General features: G+C 46.4%; 1 protein-coding gene across 4 annotated transcripts in view; it reads left to right on the forward strand.

Moving 5' to 3' along the window:
• The window catches only part of LOC144822541 (queuosine 5'-phosphate N-glycosylase/hydrolase-like), a 211,438-nt gene that overhangs the window by 149,866 nt on the left and 35,792 nt on the right, over positions 1 to 25,780 (forward strand). For all 4 annotated transcript variants that reach the window (XM_078680190.1, XM_078680188.1, XM_078680189.1 and 1 more), the window contains one exon: positions 14,682 to 14,877. In XM_078680190.1, the coding sequence (XP_078536316.1) occupies positions 14,682 to 14,877 (196 nt within the window). The remainder of the gene's footprint in view (positions 1 to 14,681; positions 14,878 to 25,780) is intronic.

Below are 25,780 nucleotides of genomic sequence, written 5' to 3' on the forward strand. Positions count from 1 at the left end.
GTGGTTAGGAACCTAGGTGTCAGAATTGATCACATAACACATATGCCAACACCACCGCAGGTTCCTGCTACTATGTTCTTGGCCTCCTGCGTAGGATTTTTCCACTCTTACCCTCCTCTACAAAAAAACACTAATGCAGGCCCTAATATTGAGTAGGCTTGACTATTGTAATGCCCTCCTGTTTTCGGCCAACGAAAGTGCCATTAATAAACTCCAGGTAGTGCAGAATACTGCTGCCTGACTCACCAACAATGCCCCATCTAGAACACCCTCTGGACCCCTACTCAATCAACTTCACTGGCTCCCCATAAAGAAAAGGGTAAAGTTAAAAATAGGCTGTACTATTCACAAAGCCCATAATGGCAAGGTCCCCATGTATCTCACCAACAAGCTCTCCTCCTATATCCCGTCACAAACTCTCAGGTCTAGCACCGAACATTTGCTCACCATTCCCAGAATCAAAAAGGCTCGCAGTGGTGGCAAAGCATTTTCTTATCTTGCCCCCCGATCCTGGAATAGCCTGCCTCCTCAGTTACGCTCAGGATACAATCTGATTCAATTTAGAAAGATGTTAAAAACCCACCTCTTCTAAATTTCTTCCCTCCTGTTCTGATGTTCCTCTGTCCCCAGCGCCGAGATACCGTCATGGGTGATTCAGCGCTATACAAATCAATAAATATCAAATATCAAATAACAAGCATATCTGCATTGCCCTGGTCGATAGTCTCGTGGACACTCTCGTACACTTTGAGGAGGGTGGTTTCCGTGCTGTAGCCTGCTCTGAAGCCGGATTGGGAGTCATAGAATTGTTTTTTTGATTCCAGATATTCACATAGTTGACATTGCACTACTTGTTCAAGAATTTTCGCAGGTGCCGGAAGAAGGGTGATGGGTCTGAAGTTTTTATATTCTGCAGGTTCAGCATCTGGTTTCTTGAGGATAGGCAGGAGGAAGGACTGTTTCCACACTGCTGGAAAGATACCTGTACTCAGAGAGGCGTTCCAAATCTGGTTTAACAGGCTGTTAAAACAGGGAGCTAAGAGTTTGAAAAACTGGGCCGGGCAGGGGTCACTCGGTAAGCCAGATTTACATGCTACTGATTTTTGTAGGGAAGCATCGAAAGAGAGAATTGGTCAGCACCTCATTGTTGTCTGGAGAGACAGTGGGCTCTGATGTTATCAGGCTGGAAGGAAAGGTGGCGTAGATAGATTGGAGTTTGTCCTGGAAATAGTCAGACAATCTGGCACAGAGGGAGGAGGTGGGAAGTACCATACTGGCAAGAACAGCAAGTTTGATAAAGTCTTGAACAATTTTAAAAAGAGTTTTCACTGACTTTTCAGCTAATTTAATCTTTTGGGTGAAGTAATCCCTAATGATGTTGCACTTTACTTTGTGGAAGTTTTTAAAGGCTTTTCTATATTTTGCCACGGGATCGTAGGATTGTCTCCAGGTGGAATCCTATTTTTTATATAGGAGCCCAGGGTAAAACCACGGGGCTGATGGTCTTTTCCTGGTGGTGGTGACCATTGTCCATGTAAGTTGCAGTGAAGTGCATGCTAATACCATGTGGAAAAAAAATCTGCATTCTGTTACTTGCATCCAGAGCATTAGTGGGAGAGTGCTGTGTACATGCCATGGATACGCCTTGGAGAGAGGTAAGTGTGGTGTATGTAGTTGAACTGTGAGAAGCGGAACCTGTGGTTATAAGACACACCCTTTGTCATTTGGAGGGCACGAGCCCAGGCCACATCGGAAATCTGTTGTTGTAAAACCTCGTTCCATCCAGTGCACACTTTCGTTGCGTTATCAGACAGAGGGATGTTAAGCACAGTGTATAAGGTTGTAATGGCGTGTCAAGTGCTAGTGGGAGACAGCAATGTGTTCAGTATCTGAGAAGTAGATGGCTCTGCATCCCCATTGTTCAACATCTCGTGAATCGCATATTGAAGAGCATGTTGTGTTAAGAACTGACCGGCGCTCAACCCATATGTGTCCACCATTCCTTGGAACAACATAAGCGTGCATTGATTATAAAGGTCACCTACTTGTGTGAGCTCCACAGAGCCGGATCACTGCGTTGCGGCGCCACAGCAGCGGTAAATTCCAACTAACAATTGATGGGAGTATGGGGCCCTTGGGTTATATGCATCTGTGCCAGCATGCAGGGGCTACCACCATCTGTCTGAACTTCTGTCTCAGGTGGACAGTAGGATCAGACAGCCAGGTATAAGTGCTCATAGCCTGCAAAGCTGTGCACACTAGTAAAGCTTTGGGGTGTTGTGGTGTGCACAACCATGCCATTGGCGATTATAATTTCACTGCCGCGTAATAGATCTCGAGATTAGGTGCTCCGAGTCCGCCCTCAGTGAGTGGGCACTGTAGTGTGGTCAGTGCAACCCGGCGGCGGCCCCAGCTCCATATCCGTTCTAGTAGCAGGGCATGTAGTTCACGAAGAAGCTCCTAGGGTTTACAGTGGGAAGGGCCACTAAGAAGTACAGCAATAGGGTAAGGACTAACATTTTAGAAATTGCTACTCAACCTAATCGGGACAAGGGGAGTGAGTGCCAGAAGAAATTTCCCTCCCTAAGGTACCTCTCGGTGTGTTAAACTTGTATACCTAAGTATTTAAAAGAGTTGTGTCTCCACTGCAAGCAAGTCCCTGGGGGTTCTGTTCGGTCTTCGATTGGTCTGCGCACTAAGGGAAACATTCATGATTTATGCGGGTTCATGAATAAACCAGAGATCATACCAAAGCCATCCAAAATCTGCATTAGGCTTGATAGCGGAGACCCCACCTCCCGCAGGAAGACCTAGGCATCGTCCGCATATAACGATATTATGTGGTACATGTCACATTTACGGATGTCCCAGTCCACCGCCCACTGACAAAGTTGGCAAGCCAGGGGCTGCATGGCTAATGCAAAAATGGGAGGGGATAACGGACAATCCTGTCTCATACCCTTACAGATGTTGAACCTATCCGAAATCACCTGGCCTGTCTTAACTCGCGCCGTAGGGCCAAGATAGAGGGTGCGCACCCAGGCCAAGAATCCCGGTCCGAACCCAGTGTGAGTGAGGACTATTAGGAATAGAAAACCCCAGCTCAGGGTGTCTAATGCTTTTTCTAAGTCCAATGACACCGCAACCTGGTCAAAAGCATCTGCTGGTGTGTTATGCAGGAGGCCCATAAGACAGCAAATTTTCAAAAATGTGCTGCGTCCCGGTATGAAACCGGATTGGTCTGAGTGAAGGGAAGGAGACGGTTCGCCAAGATCCTGCCCATGATTTTACAATCTAGATTAAGCAGGGAGAGGGAGCGGTATGAATAAATATCCAACGGGTCTCTGCCGGTTTTGGGCAGAACCACAGCCAGGGTCTCACAAAGTGAATCCGGTAGGCGAGCCCGCTTCTTAATCTCATTAAACACATCAAGAAGGCGTTGAGTGGTTTGGGTGAGGAAGGTGGTGTAATACTCATCCGGTAGGCCATCCGTGCCTGGGGTCTTGTTGTGAGTGATCTGAGATATGGCTGTGTGTACCTTCTGGAGTTTCAGTGGTTCATCCAGCTCGACCCACTGTAAGGCATTCAGAAGCACCAGCTGGAGGGGGCTAAAAAATTCATGCATGCGGTTTAGGGGCGGCAGGACTAGGGCAGCATAAATCTCCGGATAATAATCGCAGAAGGCCCTATTGATGTCCAGCTACGAGGTAAGCAGCCCATTACCATCTGAGCAAATCGCACCTGTTGATCCTCATGTACAAGCCTAGCTAGCAATCTCCCTAAGCTGTCCCTCTCTGTATGCTGCAGTTCTTACTTTAGGTCCCCTCTGCTTCATTGCACTGCTGGTGCAGCTGGTGAAACTGCACAAGCAGTGCAATGAAGCTGCTCTTCGGCCCATGTGGTTGGCCACACGTATTGCTAGGGAACGAAGGTCGCACTCTATGTTTGAAAGGTCCCTCAACAATAATTTACATATCCCCCAAGAAGCAGATAGACAGTGGCCGCGCACTACCACCTTATGGGCATCCCACTCAACTACCCGTAGTGTCACAGTGTCCGTATTGAGTTCTAATCAATGCATTGGGCTAGATCTGCACAAAAAGGTGGGGCAGACAAAGCTTCCACTTTTAGTCACATAGTGGGAATAACTGGACGCTGACGTCCCCATCTTAAGGTCAGCAGAAATGGGTAGTGATCTAACAGGGTGTGTGTAAGTAATTCCGCATTGGCCAACTAGGGAACCAGGTTGGGCGTGTATAAAAAAATTTAAATTCTGGTGTGCATGTCGTGCATTTGTGAGTAAAAGGAGTACTCAAGGCCAGTGGGGGTAGGAGCCGCCATACATCCTGACGACCCATTTGTGTCAACAATTATCTGAGATGCTGAGCAGCACGCCTTATGGCAACCGACCTGGGGAGAGGAGGGGCGATCGAGGACCACATCCAGGACGCAGTGAAAATCCCAACTCCTCAGAGTCCAGGGAAGACGGATCCCCAAAAAGTGCCAGTGTAAGAGTTTTTAGAAACTCCCCCTGCTGTGTGTTGGTGGTAGAGATTGCATGCAGTGTAACTGGTACACCATCCAACTGGCCCCCCAGAATCACATATCGCCCTGCAACATAAGGTACTCCTGGTCCTATCCATGTGAGTACCCCACCAGCAAAGGAGGACACTGAAGTGCCATGTACCTACCCTCTCCATTTAGTGCGACGCTTATGTAACTCTGTGACATTACGGCGTGTTTCCTGGAGCATAACTATGTGTACATGACTCTGCTTAAAACAAACATGGATGCGATAGCGTTTTGACAGAGTGGCCATGCCACGCACGTTCCAGATAGTGATGTGATATCGGTGGATACAGGTACAACCAGCATATCTGCTATGATGGTCAAAGTGCAAACCTAAAGGGAAAAGTATGTGACATCCCTGCCCATCCCGAAACCAGCCCATGGAGTCTTGGGAAGTCCTATACTTATATGTGGCGTGCAAGAAAGCAACAAGTACTATTTGGAACACTTTAAGAGCATCTCGTTGAACCATAACAACAAGTTAGAATTCAATTCCACCCCGGGATAGTTGCCCTGGTAGGGCCCATCCAGAAATTCACCCCCAAACTATACACTGGTGACAGTGTTAAGAAGAGAGAGAAAAGCACACAAAAAAGCAGTGAACAATGCAGCCCACTTGGGAACATTGGGGTGACTTAGCGCCAGGGTTAAGGTTCCTAGCTTTGCCCAAGTATATGAGCAACAGTGTATGCATGGGAGTACAACATTGTGTTTTACCTTCAGGCTGACAACAAGTTCTGTGAGAAGTTTACCCAATGCAGGGCAGTTACTTTATCATGCAGTGGTGTTGCATTTATAAATCATCAGCCGATCTAGAAGTGACCTTCAGGCCCTGTTGATCTCCGATTGATGAAGGGAGTGAGCCACCCGAGTCCGAACCTGACTCCGATGAGCTCTCATTCCGGAGGGGAGCAAAGGAGTTCGTACTGTGGAGGGCGGCCACCGCGCGGGCTCTTTCCTCAGCTGCCTGATCTTTGGTCTGTCGTGCCCTGTGAGGGCGATGCCTTGATTAGGGTACTATCTAGTCACCATCAGCCTGCTCCGGAGAAGTTGAGGGCAGCATGTCCTTTGTGTGGAGCCATGTCCACATATCCTCCGGCGAGTGGAAGATGTGAATATTTCGGGCATTGACTACGCAAAACTTAGTGGTAAACAGAAGAGCATATTTGAGGTCCCGCTATGATAGGGCGTTGAGAAGATCCAGGGAGAGGGGTCGACCCGGTGTGCGATGTGCTCATTCAATAGAGGAAAATGTTAGGTGCCTTACCCTCCAGGACATTCTTCACTAGGCAGTCTTCCAAGAACCGCTATACGCTAGGGCCCCCGAGCTTTCAAGAAAGTCCATAAGGCAAATGTTAATGCATCTCAATCTGCCCTCTCTTCTTCGCCCAGTGATATAAGGGGACAACTTCAGCATCCACCTGTTTTAGATGCTTCTGTAGTTCTTGCATCGATGGTCGTACAACTGCCAATGTGGACTCTGTTTTCCCCACTCGTTCTGCCAACTTGCGGTGGTCAGCCCGCAGAAGATTAACCTCCAGAGAAACGGAGTCGATGCGGGTCCCAAGAGAAGTCTTAGTGTCCATGATGGCCTGGAGACCATGTCTATTTGTGCAGAGAGGGCCTGAAGGGTCTTTTCAAGGTGTTTAAGGCTGCCAATAGTCTTGTCCATCAGCATCGGGTCCATCTCCTCTTCCCTGCTTCCCGCAAGCTGTGGCCTGGCGCCCTTAGGCTTTACCATCTGTCTGGGGAGGAAGTACGGGGAGGCCAGTGCCGTAAGTTTTTGGGGAACAAACCACCACCAAATGCCAATACTGCTGCTGTTCTAGCGAATTGAATTAGTACAAGATGTACGAAGTAGTCATCAAAACATCTTAAAGCTCATTAGTCGCTTTTTTTATTTTTGAATTTTCACTTAATTTAAAAAAAAAAACCTTATCCCATTTATTTATATATATATATATATATATATATATATACAATACTTTTTACAATAACCCACAAATGCTATGCAACAATTCACAAATTACATGACAAATCACATCCCACTCGCTATTTCACACAGATTACACTCCTACACATACACAATAATACGTTAATATAGACATAAACCAAACATTAAAATTAAACAAAAAACCTTTTTCTTAAGCGAAATTCTGTACACTTTTTACATTAGATGAACTTAATATTATTTGCATAAATCCTCTAATCGATGAAAATATACATTTGGAACAAAAAGTAACGTTTGGTTTTATCCTCTGGTCTACGCGTTTCAAACCTCTTTGTTTAAGAAGTTCTCATCAGGACCAAACTCACTCTTAAGTAGAATCTAATGCCAGACAACTCTGATGGCACATGTTTTTTTAAGAAATGAATATGGGAACTTTGGAAAAGTAGATGAACGCCGCTGTTGTGGGTCCAAGACTGTCGCTGTTCGGCGGTCTTGGTCTAGAGCGCTTGACTTTTGCTATTCTGGAGTTGTAGTCGTATCGGTAGTGGAATCAATCTCCTCCGAATCGTGTTCTCATCAACGGCCAATCGGTGTGCCTAATAAGTTTTTGGGCAGCGCTCACATGTGTGCGGTTGTCGAACTGTATCACCAAACATACGTCCAAGCATGGAGTAGAGCACCACAGTAGAGGGAGCGCTATGTGACCAGGTCTGTAGGCACTTATTCAGAGCAATGGGCTGTGAGCCTGGCTACACAACAAAAGTCAGTAGGCTCAGGGGTGGGGTAGATGCCACTCAACCGAGACACATCTCCCAGAGCAAAACAATAGTGAATACCCTGTGTTAGTTGTGCAGTAACTGGTAGTCCAATTCTATCGCAGGGGATAGTAAAGGACCACAAGAAAGTCCAGGAGTACCCCAGAAAAAGGGACCAGTGCACAGCCAGATGTGGGGGTGACCATGTGGCAGTCCGTTCGTATCAAATGTCTAATTCAGGCAGAAAGAGCATCTGTGACTTGCGCAACAAAAAGCAGGAGAGTCACAGACGCCCCCCCAGAGAACAATATTCAGACCACAGTGCACCTCCAGAGGTAATATGGACATCCTCAATAGAGCAAACCTACTAATGCTGTTACAACATATTTCAAACCTGGCCTTCATCACACCAACAACCTTATCTGGGTTCAGTTTGTCAGCAGCACCCCAGATCTAGGAAGAGAATCCACCATTGTACCTTGGGAAGATACCAATACATCAACAAATGCCCTGAAGGAAAAAGCACAGTTTGCAGAATGGAATGGGAACTCCACGTGCGACTAATGGAAGAAGAAATATACCCATATATTCTATGGGACCCGCCCACAACTAGCCATAGGATGGGCATTCTGAAAGGGACAAAAAAAACTTGATGCCCCAAGCGGCTATGAGAACCTACAAATCCTGTGCAGAATAAACAGGCAGGAAGCGGCCCCGCAAGTCACCACCACCCACAGCAGCGCACCTCGGCAAACACTGGATGCCGTCTACTGGGACTGGGTCACTGCAAACCTGGCTTAAAGAAAATAGACCTATTCCTAGCATAAAAAGAATTAAAGATCAGCACTTGGCCTAATGCCACTAATATTGTATCATGACATGTGGCTGGAATCAAGAAGACCTTACAAAGCAAGGGCACATTCGCACTTTTCGAGGCTGCAGATATCATCTGCCTACAAAAGACAACGCCTACGCTTCTGGCAGGATACTCCGAATTTCATAAGCTTGTGAAAAAATACACCTATTTGGGAGACCATTGGGTAGAATTTCAATTATACTACTGGAGGACTTTAACAGGCATTACCTGGTCGATACTGGCTACAGGGACAATAGTGAATCTGTAAGTTTCAACCCTTTTCTGCAATCCTATACGCCCCACCCCCTCTTTTAACAATCAATCCTCCATTGATTATGTCTTCCTGTCACCGGGCCAAAGTAAATGCATCACTAATCCTGATGTGATCCAACGTAATGAGAGGGACCATGCCGCCATGTGGGTCAGTCTAGACGCATCAGCTAGAATCCGTCATCGTCTCAGCCCTCTAGGAACTACCAATGGCAAAGATGACTATAAGCTCAAGTGGAGGATCAAATGGTCAGTGGCTTTAAAGAGAAGTTCGTAACCTGGAAATCATTTGGCCCGTGAGGCCTCCCATGCCCACAAAGCCTGCAATCATTGCATGCTGGTCCGAGCTGTCCTCTGCTCTGTGCGAAACAAAACACCCATACATTAGACCCAGCAAGAGAAATAAAGAAGAGCGTGCAGCAACTGAGGGCCTCACAGAGGGGGCAAAGGAAAATGAACACCATCTCCTCAAAGGAGCACCTACACTATGCTGCCCGAGAACACAAACATCTGGTATGGAAGCATAGGAGGAAAGTGCAGGAGGCAAAGTGGATCAAAGCTTTGATTTGATAGCGGCAAATAATCAGCAATTCTGGCAATAAGTTAATCTAATATGTCATGGAGATAAAAGCAGGGCGAACTCCGTTCAAGCTGAAGAAAGGCTTGCACACGTTAAATCCTTCTATTGTGAGCCTCAGAGCAGACTCCCCTTGACCAGCCGAGCACATAAGAAGGTGGCAGATCTTACCGACACAGTGATAAAACCATCTTGGGGCGCATCTAACATTGGTAAAGTCCTAAAGATGATAAGAAAGGACAGTGCCTCGGGCCCCACTTGGCTTCCTGGGTCACTATTTATGGAGGACTCACAGTATTGGGCCTCGACCTTAGCACCTTTGTATGCTGAATGCTGACTCCTTGAAGAGGTTCTAGAGTCTTGGAAAGGATCCCTTCTCCAGCCTATCTTTTAGAAGGGCTCTAACACTAGCCCAAGAAATTATCGTCTAATAGCGCTGTTAGACATCGAGGGAAAAGCATACGCCAACATAATGCTCCAGGAGCTAACTCACTGGGCTTGCATGGAAGGCCTACTACCTTGCTATCAAACAGGTTCCCATGCAGGAGGGTCAACGGTGGATAATACTGTAGCACTCTCATACCTTGCTCATCAAGCCGTAACCCACATATCACTGCCATTCTTCGCATGTTTCATTGACTACTTGGACGCTTTTGATGGAGTTGCCCAGAACACTTTATAACAGAAGCTAGTGGGATGGATATCTCCCCCAAAGTGCTACGAGCAATCGTGTCCTTATACACCAGGACCTGGGTGCGAGTCAGACTCACAGGGGAGATTGCCACCGCCAAAAATGACACAGATCAAGGTCTGAATCGGAGACACGAGAATCCTACTTATGCAGTATTCAGACATCCTAGCGCTTTTCGACCATACGAAAACTGGTCTGCAAAAAGCCCTCAATGCCCTGAATATGTATAATCTTAGGAATGAGCTTGTGGCTAAAGGAAGCAAAACAAAAGAAGTGATCTTTGGTAGATACCCAAAGAAGAGGCTAACTAGTTGGCGGCTGGGGCCACTGAGGCTTGATTGTGTACACCACTATTATTACCTGGGAGCATGACTATGCAAAACTGGCAGACCGATTCTGCAGCTTAATAAAACGAAAAACAAGGCAAAAATTGCTACAAATGCCTTGTGCAAATTGAACACCACAGTCGTTAGCCTAACGTCCGTCGCCATTCGTAGGGTGGCCCGTGCAAAATTGCTCAACTATGCCCAGCAAGCATTTCCTTGCATGCTGGCAACAGCCCTACAAAAGATTCAGTGCACAGCCTACAAGAAGTTCCTTCAACCTAACACAATGAACACTTTGATCAGGTTAGAATTTGGTCTGGTGCAGCTAGATCAGAAAAACTTAGCAGCCCTTGCTGAATACTACTTTCAGGTAACAGTCACTCTCACCAACACCATGAAGGCTCTAATAACAAGCATTGGCATAGCCAATAGGTCTCGCTTTTGGGACCTTATAAGTATTTAGTTATGCAGCACAATATCGTTGGTGCAACAACATTAACTGTTGCATGTTTAAACACTTATAAGGCCCCAAAGGCGAGAACTATTGGCTATGTCAATGCTTGTTTTTTATAAAGGACAAGCAGTGCTATCAGGCTCTGGCTGCCACTTAGAGGTAGAGAGAGAGAGAGGTGGGTAGAGAGAGGGGGGTAGAGAGAGGGGGTAGAGAGCGGTGGAGAGAGAGGGGGTAGAGAGCGGTGGAGAGAGAGGTGTGGAGAGAGAGGGGTAGAGAGAGTACAAGCTGTAGAAAGTTGGTGTAATGTGTATGCAGAGGGGCTATTACACTCATAAATCAGAGTCTAATTATTTCCATGTTGTTTCATTCAGGTTAGCTTTCCCTTTCATAATGGTTCTATTTAGTCCAAGTCGGATTCACTAGGCATTGGCGGACCTTGTTAGCACTTTAAAAAGCATCCTTTATGTAGGATGCTGAGAAGAGTCCAATTTAATTAGCCAGAGGCCAATTTGATATTAGACATATGATCTGTTCAGCAATCCCTTTTCTCCCAATAATGGAAGACGACAATGCTTTGAACAGACCTTTTAGACTGCATACCCGGTAGAGCTGTTTGTACCACAATGAATGATTGCAGACAGCCTGCAGGTTAGTCCATCATCAAGGTGGCCTCGATCAGGTACAGACATTTTTGAAAAATTTAAATGGACAATAGTTAATTATTTAAAAGAATGGTTACACATTGCAAGACAATTTGCAATACCAGAAACCATGTTAACGTAGCTTTTTGGAAGTTGATGTTCTTAAACGATTGGCTTGGAGTTACTGCCTTGCTTAAGTCTGAATACAAGATACCAAACCATATAGGAAATATTTAAATTACACAAAATGTTAACTGTCCCCAAACCAAGATGGGCGATCTTAGAACGTAGATCGAGTGAAGACCTATCCAGGTTTTGCAGATTGATTTCTTCCAGTTTCCTGGGTTAAGGTGACAGTAAACACAAGAAACAACCTACAAAGACCAGAGGCGTCTTTTGTATATCATTTTTCTCTACTTGATAGCCAAGAGCAAGAGCTGATCAAAAACAACCTTGCTTCCCAGGAAGCAGTTGGTCAACAAAAAGAAGGGGAAAAAATTAAAAAAAAGATTTTGCCAGAGTACTTTCAGAAATTACTACAGGTTGAATTTCAAGAGATTTTCTTGCAGAGTTAACTAGATCTGTTACATACCTTTACATTTCAATTTGAAAGTTGCAAGGGGGCAGACAGGGACACCTGAATCCTAGTCAAATGACATGTGCAATAGCTAGAAAAATCAGCATAGTTACTTTAAAAATGTTGCCACGGTCGTGTTGAGCATTAGACGCGTTATAAATGGCAAACTCCATGAGCTACAGACTGGTGCTTTATGTTTTGAAACGATGACAATAACCTTAGGCAGATAATTAGCATCTCAAACTAAATGGTAAATGAATTTAAACATGAAAAATTCTTATCGAGGTCTATATGTAGTTATCAGTTTTCCCCAGCTGGCGAGGTATAGAACCCACAGATACAACCATTACACACTAAAGCAAATCCGTCTAGCTGTTGCAGTAAAGAAAAGTTATTCTTTTCATCTTCATGTTGTAGAAGTATATAAAGCGCGAAAACAATTCTTAACAATGGCGGCCTGGAGCCACTACCAAAAGAAGAGTTGTCTTCACTGAATTTACCCACCCCCATTTAGAAACTGCTAGTAACGTCCAATACAACCACCATCTGGCCAGCAACTAAAGTGTCAGCGGCTACAGTACAAAAATAGATTTAAGCCACTAATTCTAGTAGCCGTAATGCCGACATTTTACTTGAGCAAAATTATCATGCATCTTTAAGGGATTCTGAAACTTTTACAGGCAGGTAATTCATTTATCTTAGAACATTTTATTCAGGACTGTGTATAACGAGAGCAGCTTTTAACACACTTCAGAATCTACATAAAGCTTGTTAAGGGCAAGGAGAGGGTTAGAAAATCGAAGTCTCAGTGATACTACCATGTCCTGATGGTGCTTAAGCCTGAAGTAGTATCCTAAGCGTGAACCATATAAGCGCGGTCATGTTCTCGCCAATGCTGCTAAACAAAGGCATGCAACAGCTTGTGATTAGAAGAAGTTGTACATATCATGGGGAAAAACGCCAAAAACCCACACAAGAGTCCAAGTAGGCTTTACCGGAATAGTAGAGCAGACTGTCCTAAAGAGTTTATTTTGAATGACGGAGTTGTAGGCTAAGAAAGCAAGGAGGCAGAAGTGGGATGGATGACTAGAAGAGTTGAAGAGAAATTCAAAGGAGGGGAAGGGAGTGGAATGAGTGGTACTAGGTAGGAGCAGCTCGCAGAGAGTAGATCATTATTAATAGGGGCTGAGGACGAACGCTTCTGAGCACCACTAAAAGGTCAACAAGTATATGCTGAGAAAGAAAAAAAAGTACCTGAAAACGCGAGTGGTGCGTGCGCGCACAGAGAGAGCGAGAGTTAATCCAGATGGCGCCTCTGCGCTGCGGAAATGAAAGTGATCGCGATGCACTTCACTTAATGACCTGTGAAAGACAGATGGCGGCTGCGCACATGCACGCTCGCGTGAACGCAAGCTCTAGGCCAACCAAAGCATGGGGTAGCACTTTCAAAACCCCGCTTACTAAATGCCTCGCCAGAGCAGCGTATGCGCTGGCTTAGGCGAGACCTAAAAACTATTTTTACAAACACTAACAAACCCTGGTCCGGCAATCTTGCTGTAGCAAAGGAACATTTACAACTTGTGGTGGAGAACTGGGACATAAATGCGATCAATTATACTTGCATTAAATCTGTAATAAGAAAACAATAGTGTCATCGTTTATGCCAATTGGACATGGAAGCTCTTCTAGCCAGGGCCCCTCATGAGTCAATAACGGCCCCACCACTGTGCAACTCAGCCAAATCTCTTCTTGACCAGGCAGTAGGAAAGCACGTTTTAAGACAAATGTATCAGCCAAATTAGTCCAGCTTCCAATCAAGAGACTTGAATCCAACCTGGAGATCTCTCGAAAAAATCAACAGTTGTAGATTATGTAACTATAGAAGATAATCCTTAGCACACACACGTCTCTGCTGCCTGGCATTGCTACATCCACGTCGAATCAATCTTACTGTAGTCCATCTTTTTACAGCTCAGCATTCGGTCGGCCAAAGGGACCGTCCCTCTTTTATATTCCCTGGACACAGTGGTTGACATGGCAAAGTTGGGGAAATACATAATGCAAGCCTGCAACTTGTTCAAGAACTCGAAACGCCAACAGTCTTTGTAGTTAATGTGTTCCTCCTCCACTAGGGGCAGTGTTAAAGGGCTCTGCATTGATGCAATAAACTGTTTAACTTTGTCATGGGGACTTCATAAATTGTAGGACTCTGTATCTGAAGGTCGTAGATCATAATTTGGCACATATGATTTGCTCTTACTCCTCTGTGGTTCCACAGTTGCTACCATGACCGGCCAGATCTCGAGTTGTTCTTTTCCACAAATTATTGCATGACGACTGCACCCTAAAAGCCATGCTTTCTGAGGCACTTTAGCAGCTTTAGCATATGGCCTGTTTAAAAAAAAAATGTTTTTAACTCTGTCGTCTGTGCCTCACAAAATGCAGACCTCGTGCAGCTTCTGTATATGACCTTTTATTATGTTATCAGCACGTTACAAGATTTATACCATCAGGCACTCTACTTTGCACTTCAGCTTTACAACTTGTTAACACGCTAGTATGATCCTGAGTTCCATTCTATGCGCATTTCATATTTGTACATACTTGTATTTTACAAAGTCGCATCTCATTTTTATAAGCCTTGTATTCATTTGACTGTTTACACAAAATATGTTCCCACCCAGGAAATGTTATTTTTTAAGGGTTTTTATGGCTGTGTTTTTGTATACTGTGATATATGCGATGTACAACTTGTAATGATTTTAAGTCATCATACAACAAACTTGACTGAATACTGTTTTAGTCTGTAGCATAACAAAGCCTTACTAAAGAGCATTCAGTTCTGTAGATGTTGAAATCTTTGGCACACCCTCCAAGAGATGAGCCAGCTTCATCACCACAGTCCTTAGAAATGCAGAATCACCAGTGGCGGAAGCAGGCTCGGTGTGCTGGGTGGGGCTGTAGTAGGCAGTGCCAAGCTAACCAACCCTCTCTACACTCATCTTTTTCATCAGGGGAAAAAAGTGGCGTTCTATAAGCGAGTCCAGATTCTGGTGGCTGACACCTGGGCTGTGCTTGAAGGAAAAGGAGATGGCTGCTTCAGCGACATTTCCGGGGTGACCATGTTTGCGGACTACAGGATTCCTCAAGTTCTAGTGCACCTGGGAACAATGCACTATTCGAAAGACCTGATGAAGCAACTACAAGAAGGTTAGCAGCTGCTTTGAATAAGCATCATGGCTATGCGTAGAGCTACAGTGATTTACCCATTACGATTGATTTGAGGGTCTGAGGGGCCAAAAGAATAGACTTAGAACAAAACTGCCCATATAGCGCTCAGAATGCAGCTAGGTGATGCTGCTTGTGATGTTACCCAGGGGCGTAGCTTGAGGGTAGGGGGTGATTGGTGTGTTACACTCCCTCTAATAAATGTATTTTCTAGCAAATAGTTGGGTACAGGTGAGAATCAGGGATCAGAATAATTGCAGTCACGATTTCAAGCATTTTCATTCTCGAATTCCTGAATATACCCGACAACCAAGATCAGGTGGAAATCAAAGCCATGTAGAATTGCATGTAGTTTCTTAACACTACTTTTAATATGGTCTATTTATTCATGTATGCTAAGTAAGGTGTTTGGTATAACTGTACAATACTCATACCCTGCTATTGCACAGACCTCCCTTTTGGCAGGAGTGGCTCCTCTGTTTGGACATAGGAGCTTCTCCACACAGGCTAGAGCTGAAAAATAAAATGGTAATAAAGTTTTGTTTATTGCCATTTTATTTTTGAGCAACCGACCCGTCCTGAACTGAGTGGCAGCAGCAGGGAGCTGTGATTTTTATTCTCTGAAACAGTGTCACACTCCCTCCAGCCCACAAAGACACTATCTTTACAGTGCTCACACACCAGCCACGTTCTGACATGGCAAGATGAGTAAAATCGGGTTTGTAATGGTCAATGGATTGTTCTACTTTTTGAGTCCTTGTAAAGACTGGGGACAGATGCGGCACATTCTGGCCGCATGTGCCCTTGATAGAACAAGTCTAGGTAAGCTTCGGTTTTATCGAGGGGCACCTCGATCAAAGGAACTCCCCCACCACTTCAAGAGGCAAATGAATGCAGATCCAGCAGGAAGAAAGATTAATCGTTTGACTGTATTTCTTAAGCAACAGTACATAGTAGCTGGTCAAATTCACTGAGCGGCCGCTTCGCTCTAGGTCAGGCTCAGTACAGTTAGGTCGTTCGGCAACTACATTTTCCACAGCAAAATCCAGAGACTGAGGGCATCTGCGATGATAGTGGGATAGAACCACATAACACGATGGTACTGACACAGAATTGGCAACGTCTTTAGGCCATAAAGCAAAAGAAGGGTGCTTACTAGTGGGTTGCTGCGTCACAAATCATGCCATCCCTACTGACATGGTCCCTTTGGTTATTTCTGCTTGATCCAATAAATACCGTTTCTCACTCTGAGGCTCCTTCCTGCCATAGAGGCCAACATTTCAGAGAAGGTACAGGAAACAGATCAGTTTGACAATATACGTGGCAGCATTAGCAGTATTGTAAAATGAAGCCTTTCTAGTGGCTAAATCAATCAATCAAGCTGTGCTTATATAGCACGCCAATCCCAGTGAGTGTATCCAGGCACTGGGCTGAGGGTCTCAGTCGAAGAGCCAGGTCTTGAGTCCCTTCCTGAAGTCCGCCAATGAGGGTGATGTTCGAAGGTGGCGGGGAAAGGCGTTCCAGGATTTGGCAGCGAGGTAGGAGAAGGATCGTCCTCCGGTGCGGCAGCGGCAAATGCGCAATGTCTGTCTGAGGGGAGGTAAGAAGAGTGGAGGTTTCTGGGTGGTTGGTGGAAGTTTAGGCAGTGGTTCATGTATGCTGGTCCATGATCGGGGAGGTCTTTATAGGCGTTGGTCAGAAGTTTGAAATTTCATTTCTTCTGGACGGGGAGCCAGTGGAGGTCTTTCAGGTGCTGGGAGATGTGGGTTCTTTTGGGCAAGGATCAGTCTGGCTGCTGCGTTCTGGATCATCTATAGTCTTCTGAGGAGTTTGTCGGTGGTGCCATCATAGAGTGTGTTGCCATATTCCAGATGGCTGGTGATGAGGGCCTGCGTCACTGTTTTTCTGCGCAGGTGGGTAGCTATTCAAAATTTCTGCAGAGTTTGTGGAGCGTGTAGTAGCAGGTTGAGGAGACGCTTTGACCTGTTGTTTCATGGAGAGTTTGCTGTCTAGGATAATGGCGAGGCTGCAGGCGTGATGTTTTGGAGTGTGGGTGGGTCTGGCCACCAGGAGTCGTTCCAGAGCGAGGTTTGGCTGCTGAGGATCAGTACTTCGTTTTTGTCCAGGTTTAGTTTCAGGGAGTTGTCTTTCATCCAGGCTGAGGCGTTCTTCATGGAGTTGTGAAAGTTGGTTTTTGTCATAGTGGGTTCTGCTTCGAGTGAGAGGACGAGCTGGGTGTCGTCGGCGTAGGAGATGATGTCTGCTAGCTGCTTCATGTAGATGTTGAAGAGGGTGAGACTGATGGACGAGGCTTGCAGGACACTGCAGATGGTGTGGTTTGGCTGTGAGGTGAAGGGAGGGAGACAAATCTTCCATGTTCACCCTGAGTGGAAGGATGCCATCCACCTAAGAGCATTGTCTTTGATTCCACTCTGGTGCAGTTTGTTGATAAGTGTGTGGTGGGAGACAGTGTCGGCAGCAGAGAGGTCGAGAAGGATCAGGGCAACTGATTTCCCTCGGTTGAGTAGGGTACGGATGCCATCTGTTGCGGTGATCAGAGCCGTTACAGTGCTGTGGTTGGCTCTGAATCCTGATTGGGGAGGGGTCTAGAAGGTTGTTTTTCTCCAGGTGTTCGGTGAGTTGGAGGTTGATTGACCTCTCCAGGACTTTAGCGGGAAACTGGAGCAGCGAGATGGGGTGACTAGTTCTGGAGGTTGTTGGGGTCTGCCTAGGGTTTCTTGAGGAGTAGTTGGACTTTCGAGTGTTTTCAGGCATCTGGGAAGGTGGTTGTGGTGATGGATGTGTTGAGAATGGCGGTGAGCTAGTGGCTGATCTCCTCGCTTCCAAAGTTGAAGAGTCGATGGGGATACGGGTTGGGGGTGCTCCTGAGTGTATGGAGTTCATAAGGGCCTTGGTGTTAGCTGTGCTGAGTTTTTCCATTTGGTGAGCAAGTGGTTGGCAGCTGTCTTAGCAGGCGTGGGGATGCTAAGGAGGTTGGTGGCTTGGGGATCGAAGTTTCTGTAAATGGTGGCTATCTTGTTGTGGAAGTGGTCTGCAAGAGCGTCGCAGTTTTCTGTGGCTGAAGGTCGAGTTAACTCCCTGACGATGGCAAAGAGTTCCTTGGTCTGGTTGGCGCTAGCTTCAATGCGGTGCTACAGAGCCTTCATTTTGCGGCTTTGAGTAGGTGGTGGTAGTTGTTGACGGCAGACTTGAAGATGGCTCGATTACTGTTGTTTCTGCTGAAGTGCCATTTTCTTTCCAGTTGTTTTAATCTGCGCTGCGCTGTGTCGCGCTGAGCTCTGGGGTTTACCAGCTGGCTCAGTTGGTGGGTCCATCTGTTCAATCAATCAATCAATCATACCATTTGTAAAGCGCACTACTCACCCGGGAGGGTCTCAAGGCGCTTGGGGGAGGGGGTATGCTACTGCTCGAACAGCCAGGTCTTGAGTTGTTTCCTGAAGGCGAGATGGTCCTGGGTCAGCCGAAGGTGGATGGGGAGGGAGTTCCATGTCTTGGCAGCCAGGTAAGATAAGATCTGTTCTGGCTGGTTTGGTGGGGGCAACTCGGTCGGCAGTGCAGTTGATCCAGGCATTGAAGTTCTCTACTTATTGGTTCAGGTTGGTGGAGACTGAGAGCTGGAAGAGGCTGAGGGCATTTGTCCATTGGTGTTGAGTGACCTTGGTACAGCTGCAGAAAGGGACGCTGTGGCATTGGGGGGTGGTGCGATGAGATCCAGTGATGGTAAAGTGTACAATGGAATGATCAGATCAGGTGAGTTCAGTTGTGTGGGCGTATCTGGTTCTGTTGCTAGACGTGAAGATGGGCTCCAGTGTGTGTCCAGCTTGATGCATGGGGTCGGAGACCAACTGAATGATGCTGATGTTGTCTATATGTTCCAGGAGGTCAGTGGAGTCTCTAAGGTCATCCAGCTGAAAATTGAGGTCTCTCAGAAAGACAAAGTGTTTGGATTCGATGGTGAGCGGGGTGATACATTCTGTGACGTTGTCACTGAGGCCGGTTCGTGATCCTGGGGGTCGGTATGCAAGGGTGCCTCTGATGGTGGTTTTGTCATCAGTATGCAGCTGGAAATTCAGGTGTTCCATGAACGGCATGGTTTCATCTTTGGTGGTTGTACAGATGATTGTTTCCCTGTGTACGATGGTGATGCTGCCTCTGTGCCTGTTGGTGCGGGTGTAATGTTTTATCTTGTAGCCGCTGGGTATTGCGGCGGCGAAGTCCGGGACGGAAGAGGGGTTGAGCCAGGTCTCTGTGATTGTCACATCAGAGCGAGGGTGGAAATTGTGTCCCAGACTTCGGTGGCATCTTTGTACAGCAGTCTGGCATTGATCAAGAGGCATCGGAGTTGATCTGATGGGGGTGTTGTCTGACAGGGACAGCACAGTGTGGGATCCTGTGAGTGCAGTCTGTCCTGGAGTGGAGGTGAAGCGGCAGTGGGGATAAATGAACGGTCCCGCTGTGGAGTGGAGAGATGCACTGCAGCAGTTGTTGTTGCGTCTGGGGTCTACGGTACGGAGATCAGCGGCGGAGAACCTGTGGGAGTCCAGAGGGCCAGGGTTCCTGGCGCTGGGCGCGGCTCCATGTTTGGGCAGGCGCAGACAGGCTTGCCTTTGGCATGCCGGCGGCACGTTCTCTGTGCGGCTGCGCTGCGGCCTTCATTAGGTAGGTCCTGGGCGGAGGGGATACTGGGGATAGGGGAGGGCGGGAAAACAGCTATCTGGGACAGTGGGAAAAGTGGGTGGCAAGGCTCCTGGGGACACTGGAGACTTTGAGGCGATAGCAACACTGGAGGCCTGAAGGGCTGTTTCATGGCAATCAGCATAGGCCTTCCCTTGGGACACCTCACCGGAAAGTAACATTTTTATGGGGGTCCCTGCAGATGTGCTGAACCCTCTTTGAATCTGAAGAACCCACATCTGTGCATCAATCACATATTTTGAGTTCTTATACATGGTTACAATCTTTTTCTCAGCCAGAGTACAAGCATGAGTTAGGGGAATGAGTTCAGTACCCTGAACAGATTTAACATTATGCAACCAGCAACTTTCTACAATTTGATATACAGTGCATACAGCATAACCTAGACACCTTCATGATTTTGAAGGCATAAACCATCAACAAAATGCAGATGTTTTCAATTGGGGATAGGAATGTCCGTTAAATCAGTACAGGGTTTGGTGATGTGGGCAGTGACAATCAAGCAGTTGTGGGAATTCTTCCTCTTCAAGGGTGGGCATTCTTTTTAAGTAAAGAACAAGAGTAATATGAAAAGCAGATAACAATAATAGTTATATCTTGACAGTCTGGCTGTAGATAGATGTTGGGTTTTGGTGGTGAGAAGAAAGGCATCAACAGCATGAGTCACCACAACAGTCAAAGTGGAGCTCAGTACAGTGTTTTCAGAGGCTTCAATGAGATAAAAAGCATCAGCCACAGAGCAGAGACATAGTGTGAGCCCAACTGTAATGGGTTTCAGGGCTGCAGAATAATTTGCTAGAGTGATTTTGTTGATCCCCATACTCTTGGAACGCACCCCAAGGGCAAAACCATTGCATTCATGACCAGACCAATTAAACATTTTAGCATAAACAGGGAGCCCCAAAGTGCGAGCAGATTTTGATGCTTGTTTTATTTGTACAAGCATATTTGTGGCCTCTGCAGTTTCTTCTTTGTAACCTTGTGCCCCTTTATAGCCAGTTCAGTGAGTGGGTAGCGTAAGTCTACCCTGCAGTGATCTAAAGTAACAGATATCAAAATAAAGTCTTCAACGGTACTGACGGTATTGAGATGGTTTACATCTTTTTTGCCTAACCACTCCCAAACTATCTGGGCACCTCCTTTTGCTGCAGAGATCCTCCCTTTGAATGTGGGTGTCCCTTAGGGCTCTATATTGAGCCCCTCACTATTTAATCTGTATATGGCCCCACTTTCCCCTCTTGCCGAGGAATCTGGAGCTGAACTAGTGTCTTACGCTGATGACACCCAGCTGTTGTTCACTTGCGAGAAGGGCGCAGATTTCAATGGCACTCTCATTAATTCCTGTCTTTCTAAAGTTTTCTTCTGGTTTAGTCACAATCATTTAAAATGCAACTCCGAGAAATCTGAGATTATCTTTTTTTGGGCAACGGCCCTCTGAAGCTTAGCATACATGGTGGCCACAGGACATGTCCCCCCCCCTGTGTCTTCTGCCTCCACCGTGAAAAACCTAGGAGTCAAGTTGGATGCATCCCTCTGCATGAAAGCTCAAGTTCAGACTGTAGCTGGGACATGTTTTGGACTATTGAGAATGCTGCGGAATTTCCTTCCCTTGCTTTCCACCCTTTATAGGAAAACTGTTGTCAAGGTCTTGTTAGTCTCCAGGCTGGATTATGTGAATTCCTTGTATCTCGGCCATCCGGATTATCTCCTGAGCCGACTACAAGTGATTCAGAATTCAGCGGCAAGGGCTATTTTCTTGATTGGGAAACCATGCCTCTCAGCTTTTGTCCTCACTGCACTGGCTTCCAGTGCGAAAAAGAATACACTTCAAGGCCCTGGTTTTTAAAGCTTTCCACAAGTTTGGAGCACCTTACCTTTGGGACAGATTTCAACCTTATCTTCCCCAACTCACTCTGATATCTTCTTCTCAATTGCTGATTACTGTCCCTAAGGTTCAATTCTCCCGGATAGGGGATAGATCCTTTCATGTTGTGGCCTCTAGGTTGTGGAATAGCCTACCTTTTGCTATTAGACAGAGCCCTGACCTCCTCATTTTCACAAAAAGTCTGAAAACGTGGCTCTTCCAGCAGTGATGTTCTGAGTCGCGGCTGCGCATGGTTTGATATGTGGTCTACGCATTTTGCTCTAACGCCGGGACACCCCTGGGAGTAGCCATGCGCTATACAAATACATATTAATATAACATAACATAACAATGCACTGAACCTAAGTGGAACACTGCATGAAAACCAGCATTTCCAGGTTCTACTTTATAGTTTGGGGCTCTGTAAATCCTTGTTGGAGCATTTGCCGCAAACGTTGATGCAGTTGAAAAGAGAACACAAAGAGGAACTGTGTCCTTGTGTACAGGGAAGGAGAAAAAGGCAGAACAGAGGTCTACTACAGTAAACCATTTGTGGGTATGCATGGAAGGATGTTGGCAGGGTTGCGGACCACAGTGAACCTAGTAATAACGTTATTTAAGGATCATAAATCCTGCATTAACTATTAGATATGTGTAGTACCCTCCCGTTTATTACACCTGCTGACAATAGGCACCAAAACCCCTTGTTTGATCAAATCAGCTATTAAAGGATGACTCCCTCCCTCTGCCTTGCATTTGAAGGGATAATAAGATATCTACTTTTGCAGGTCGATTTTGATTTTCCCAGGCTCCATTGAGACCACATAATGATTTGGGAGGGTCACTAACTCCGCTATCTTCTTAGTTTGCCATCCAATATATTGTCATCCACTGACTTCTCACATTTAGTAACATTCCTGCACAAAAGCAGACACAACAGCTTCCTGAGCTCTCTCGATCTGACGGGCAATGTCCAAGAACATCTTAAAGACATCCTTCAGCTTGTCTAGATAATGGGCGGGCCACTTAACCGTATTCTGTTTGCAATTCGAGATCTTAGTGCAATCTGTTTAATTTTCACTTGGCACACATCCTTAACCACATTCAACAGTGCATGCTTTGCCGCATTCAGCTTCCCGTCAATTCAGGGGTCCAGTCTCAGCCATGCTGACTTTTCCACCAATCTGTCTTACCTTACTCAGTACTGCCAACTACAACAACTGATTCACATCTGCCCAATTTTTTGTGTACACCTCAAACACTGGAGTTCTTCACATAACTCTGTTGCGTTTTTGTTTATGTTGGGAAACTGTTTCTTAATAGTAATCTGAGATAATCCAGGGACTAGGGATCCTGTGTACCCCTGACAACATCAATGGGAGAAGAGTATCAGGAGCAGCGAGGGAGGGGTCCTAATCATCTGAGTCACTAGAATAATGGTAGGGGAAGAGTCTTCTAGCTAGTTGACCTGCTCTCTTATATTTTCTCTAGTTATTGTGGGGCTGTGCTGTCATGGATCTCTAAGCCCAGCTGGGCCTAACGGCTAGAGCGGTCAACCTCGAAGCTGGGGAAGCGGGTTCGAGTTTCAGCACTGACGCTCAACATTAGGGTGCTCACTTGATATGCTAAGGGAACACTACTTACTCCAGTATTGGAACTTTCATAGATTCCCATGCTTGTATCATTCCCTGTTGTTGGAATGGGAGTCCCCGGTATACATAAAATAGCAATAGAAACCATTACCAATACAGAAACCAGGCCTAGGCCCATTCTAGTTTTGTACCATATCCACCTCTTTTTGTAAAAGAGACCAAATAAAGTGAACAACACATCAGATCAGCCTCACCCCTTAGAACCCTCCTGAGAGAAGCTCAGAGCCTCAGATTTTCTACTCCACGTTGTGCATAGGGAGTCTCCACTGAGCTCTGCTAACCTTTCTTCTACAGTTCATTTGTTTTTCTTCAAGCCCTGCTTGGACGTCGTGTCAAGATGTCTGACAAGGAGAAAAACTCCCTATTTAAAGCTTGTGCAACTTGTGCTAAAAATAGGTTGTATGTGGGGAACAAGCACAAGGATTGTATTTACTGTCTGTACCCAGACCAAAAGGCAGCAGACTGTAAAATATGTTGTACTTTTTTTACAAAGACTCTGCGAGATTGACAGGGGTGTCTCCTGACCTAGCTCCAGAAGCTCAAGTCAAGGAAGGAACCAGTCTCCAGTGACAGTGATGGGGCATCCTCTGCAACATCTTCCAGAAGATCTGTAAAAAGGGGTAGAGCGTCTCCTTCGCCTTCTGAAGAACGTCCTGGTGTTAGGCCTTGAAAAAGATCTCTCAAAGGTCTGAAGGGCGTAGTCCTGGCGAATCTCCTCACCGAGGTGTAAAGGAGAGGGAAGGACTGTCAACAGGAGTGGTATCTGGGAGGAAATCCAGCTCTGTTCCTCCATCTTCTCCTCCAGAACCTCCAAAAACGTTCAAAAAGCCCTCATCTCTTTCTTCTGAGGTAAAATCTGTGAAGAAAATCCACTCGTCGATGACGCTGTCTATGACTCTGTTGCCAAAATCATCAAAGGTACAGTCTAATTCTTATTTAACTGTGGCTCGTCAACGGTGGTTTCTTAGTCTCCGGCCCTGACTCTTCAGGGTTCCGCATCGACGGCTTCGACGCCGATGGTGGCTGTCTCGTCGTCGAGGGTGTCGTCGACGAGGATGTTGATGACGATGGTGACGACGGCTACCACGTCTACAACGACGGCGATGACGGCTGTTGTGACGACGGTCTTGATGAGGTCCATTTCTTCGTCAACGGTTTTCTCATCATCGTCGACGAAGAAAAAAAAATTCAATGTCTGTCAGAAAGCGCCAGATTACACCAGATATGACTTCCCCTTGGAGGGTGACAACTCAACCTCCTACACTCCTCCTCGAAGAAGAGGGATCTGAAGTGGATGATGGCCTGACTCTTCAGGGTTCCGCATCGACAACTTCAACGCCGATGGTGGCTGTATCGTCGACGAGGATGTTGACACAGATGGTCACGACTGCTACCACGTCTACAACGACGGCGACGACGGCTGTGGTGACGACGTTCTTGACGACGTCCATTTCTTCGTCAACGGTTTTCTCATCATCGTCGACGAAGGAAAAAAAATTCTATTTCTGTCAGAAAGCGCCAGATTACACCAGATATGACTTCCCCCTGGAGAGTGACTCCTCAACCTCCTGCACTCCTCCTCGAAGAAGAGGGATCTGAAGAGGATGATGAACCATTTGCCTATGTGGATAGTCCTTCTCAATTACACATCAAGTGTCAGGATACAGACTCTGATGGGGAATACGTGGAGGAGCTGCAATATGATCCTTCCTCAGATTTTCAGGAAGACTACCAACAGGAGATGATCTCTATGCCTTCTTCCTTACTGGCGGACTTGCAGTCTATGCTTTTGGACTATAGGAGGAGGGAGATTCGCAACACAACCTCCAGCTTGTGATGCCAGTTACAGCTGTTCCTCCTACTCGACCTGTTACCCCTCATTTGCCACCACCTCAGCCAATGCTTGTGGCCCAGGATGCACCATCTATCGTGCCTCTCATTCAGGATGACACCTCTGATGAGGACCAGGGCAATGTCACAATACCAGATCCAGACACAAAGTGGGATGACTACGTCATTCCTGACCTGGCTTCTCCTTCACCGGCACCTATTGATTCTCCCCAACAGACATAGGGGGTTTCCACAATTTGATGGAAAGGACCTCTAAGAGGTTTGAACTGCCCATGCCCATGGTGCAGTCTGAATGCTTCCTCTATGACTTCAAGGAGCCTTATAAGAAAGCAGTTTGCGCTCTATTCCTATTGTTGGTCACGTCTGGGATGAGGGGTTGAAAGTAATGTGGAATCCAGCTACGCTACTTCCGGTACTGCCTCGCCTTGAGAAGAAATATAAGGCTCCAGACGATAGCCCGGCCTGCTTGGTCAGCCAGCCTAAACCGTACTCTGTCATCTCTCAGGCTGCCCAAAGAAAATCTAGAAATCCTCACGACTCCTCCAGAGAAAGAGGGCAGATGCCTCAATAATGCGGGCAAGAGGTTTTCCTCCATGTCCAGCCTGTTGGTCAGGGCTGCGAACGCCTTAGCGATACTTGGTCGCTATGATCACCAGATGTGGTGCGACCTTTCCCCCTATTTGGACCAAATGCCGGAAGATGCGAAAAAGGAAGCAAAAAGGATTCTTCAGGAAGGAGAGGTAGCGTCTGCTGAAGTCATTGACTCTGCAATGGACATTGCAACGACTGCGTTCCGCTCCCT

Source organism: Lissotriton helveticus, chromosome 3_1 (assembly GCF_964261635.1).
Source record: "Lissotriton helveticus chromosome 3_1, aLisHel1.1, whole genome shotgun sequence".
Lineage (NCBI taxonomy): Eukaryota > Metazoa > Chordata > Amphibia > Caudata > Salamandridae > Lissotriton > Lissotriton helveticus.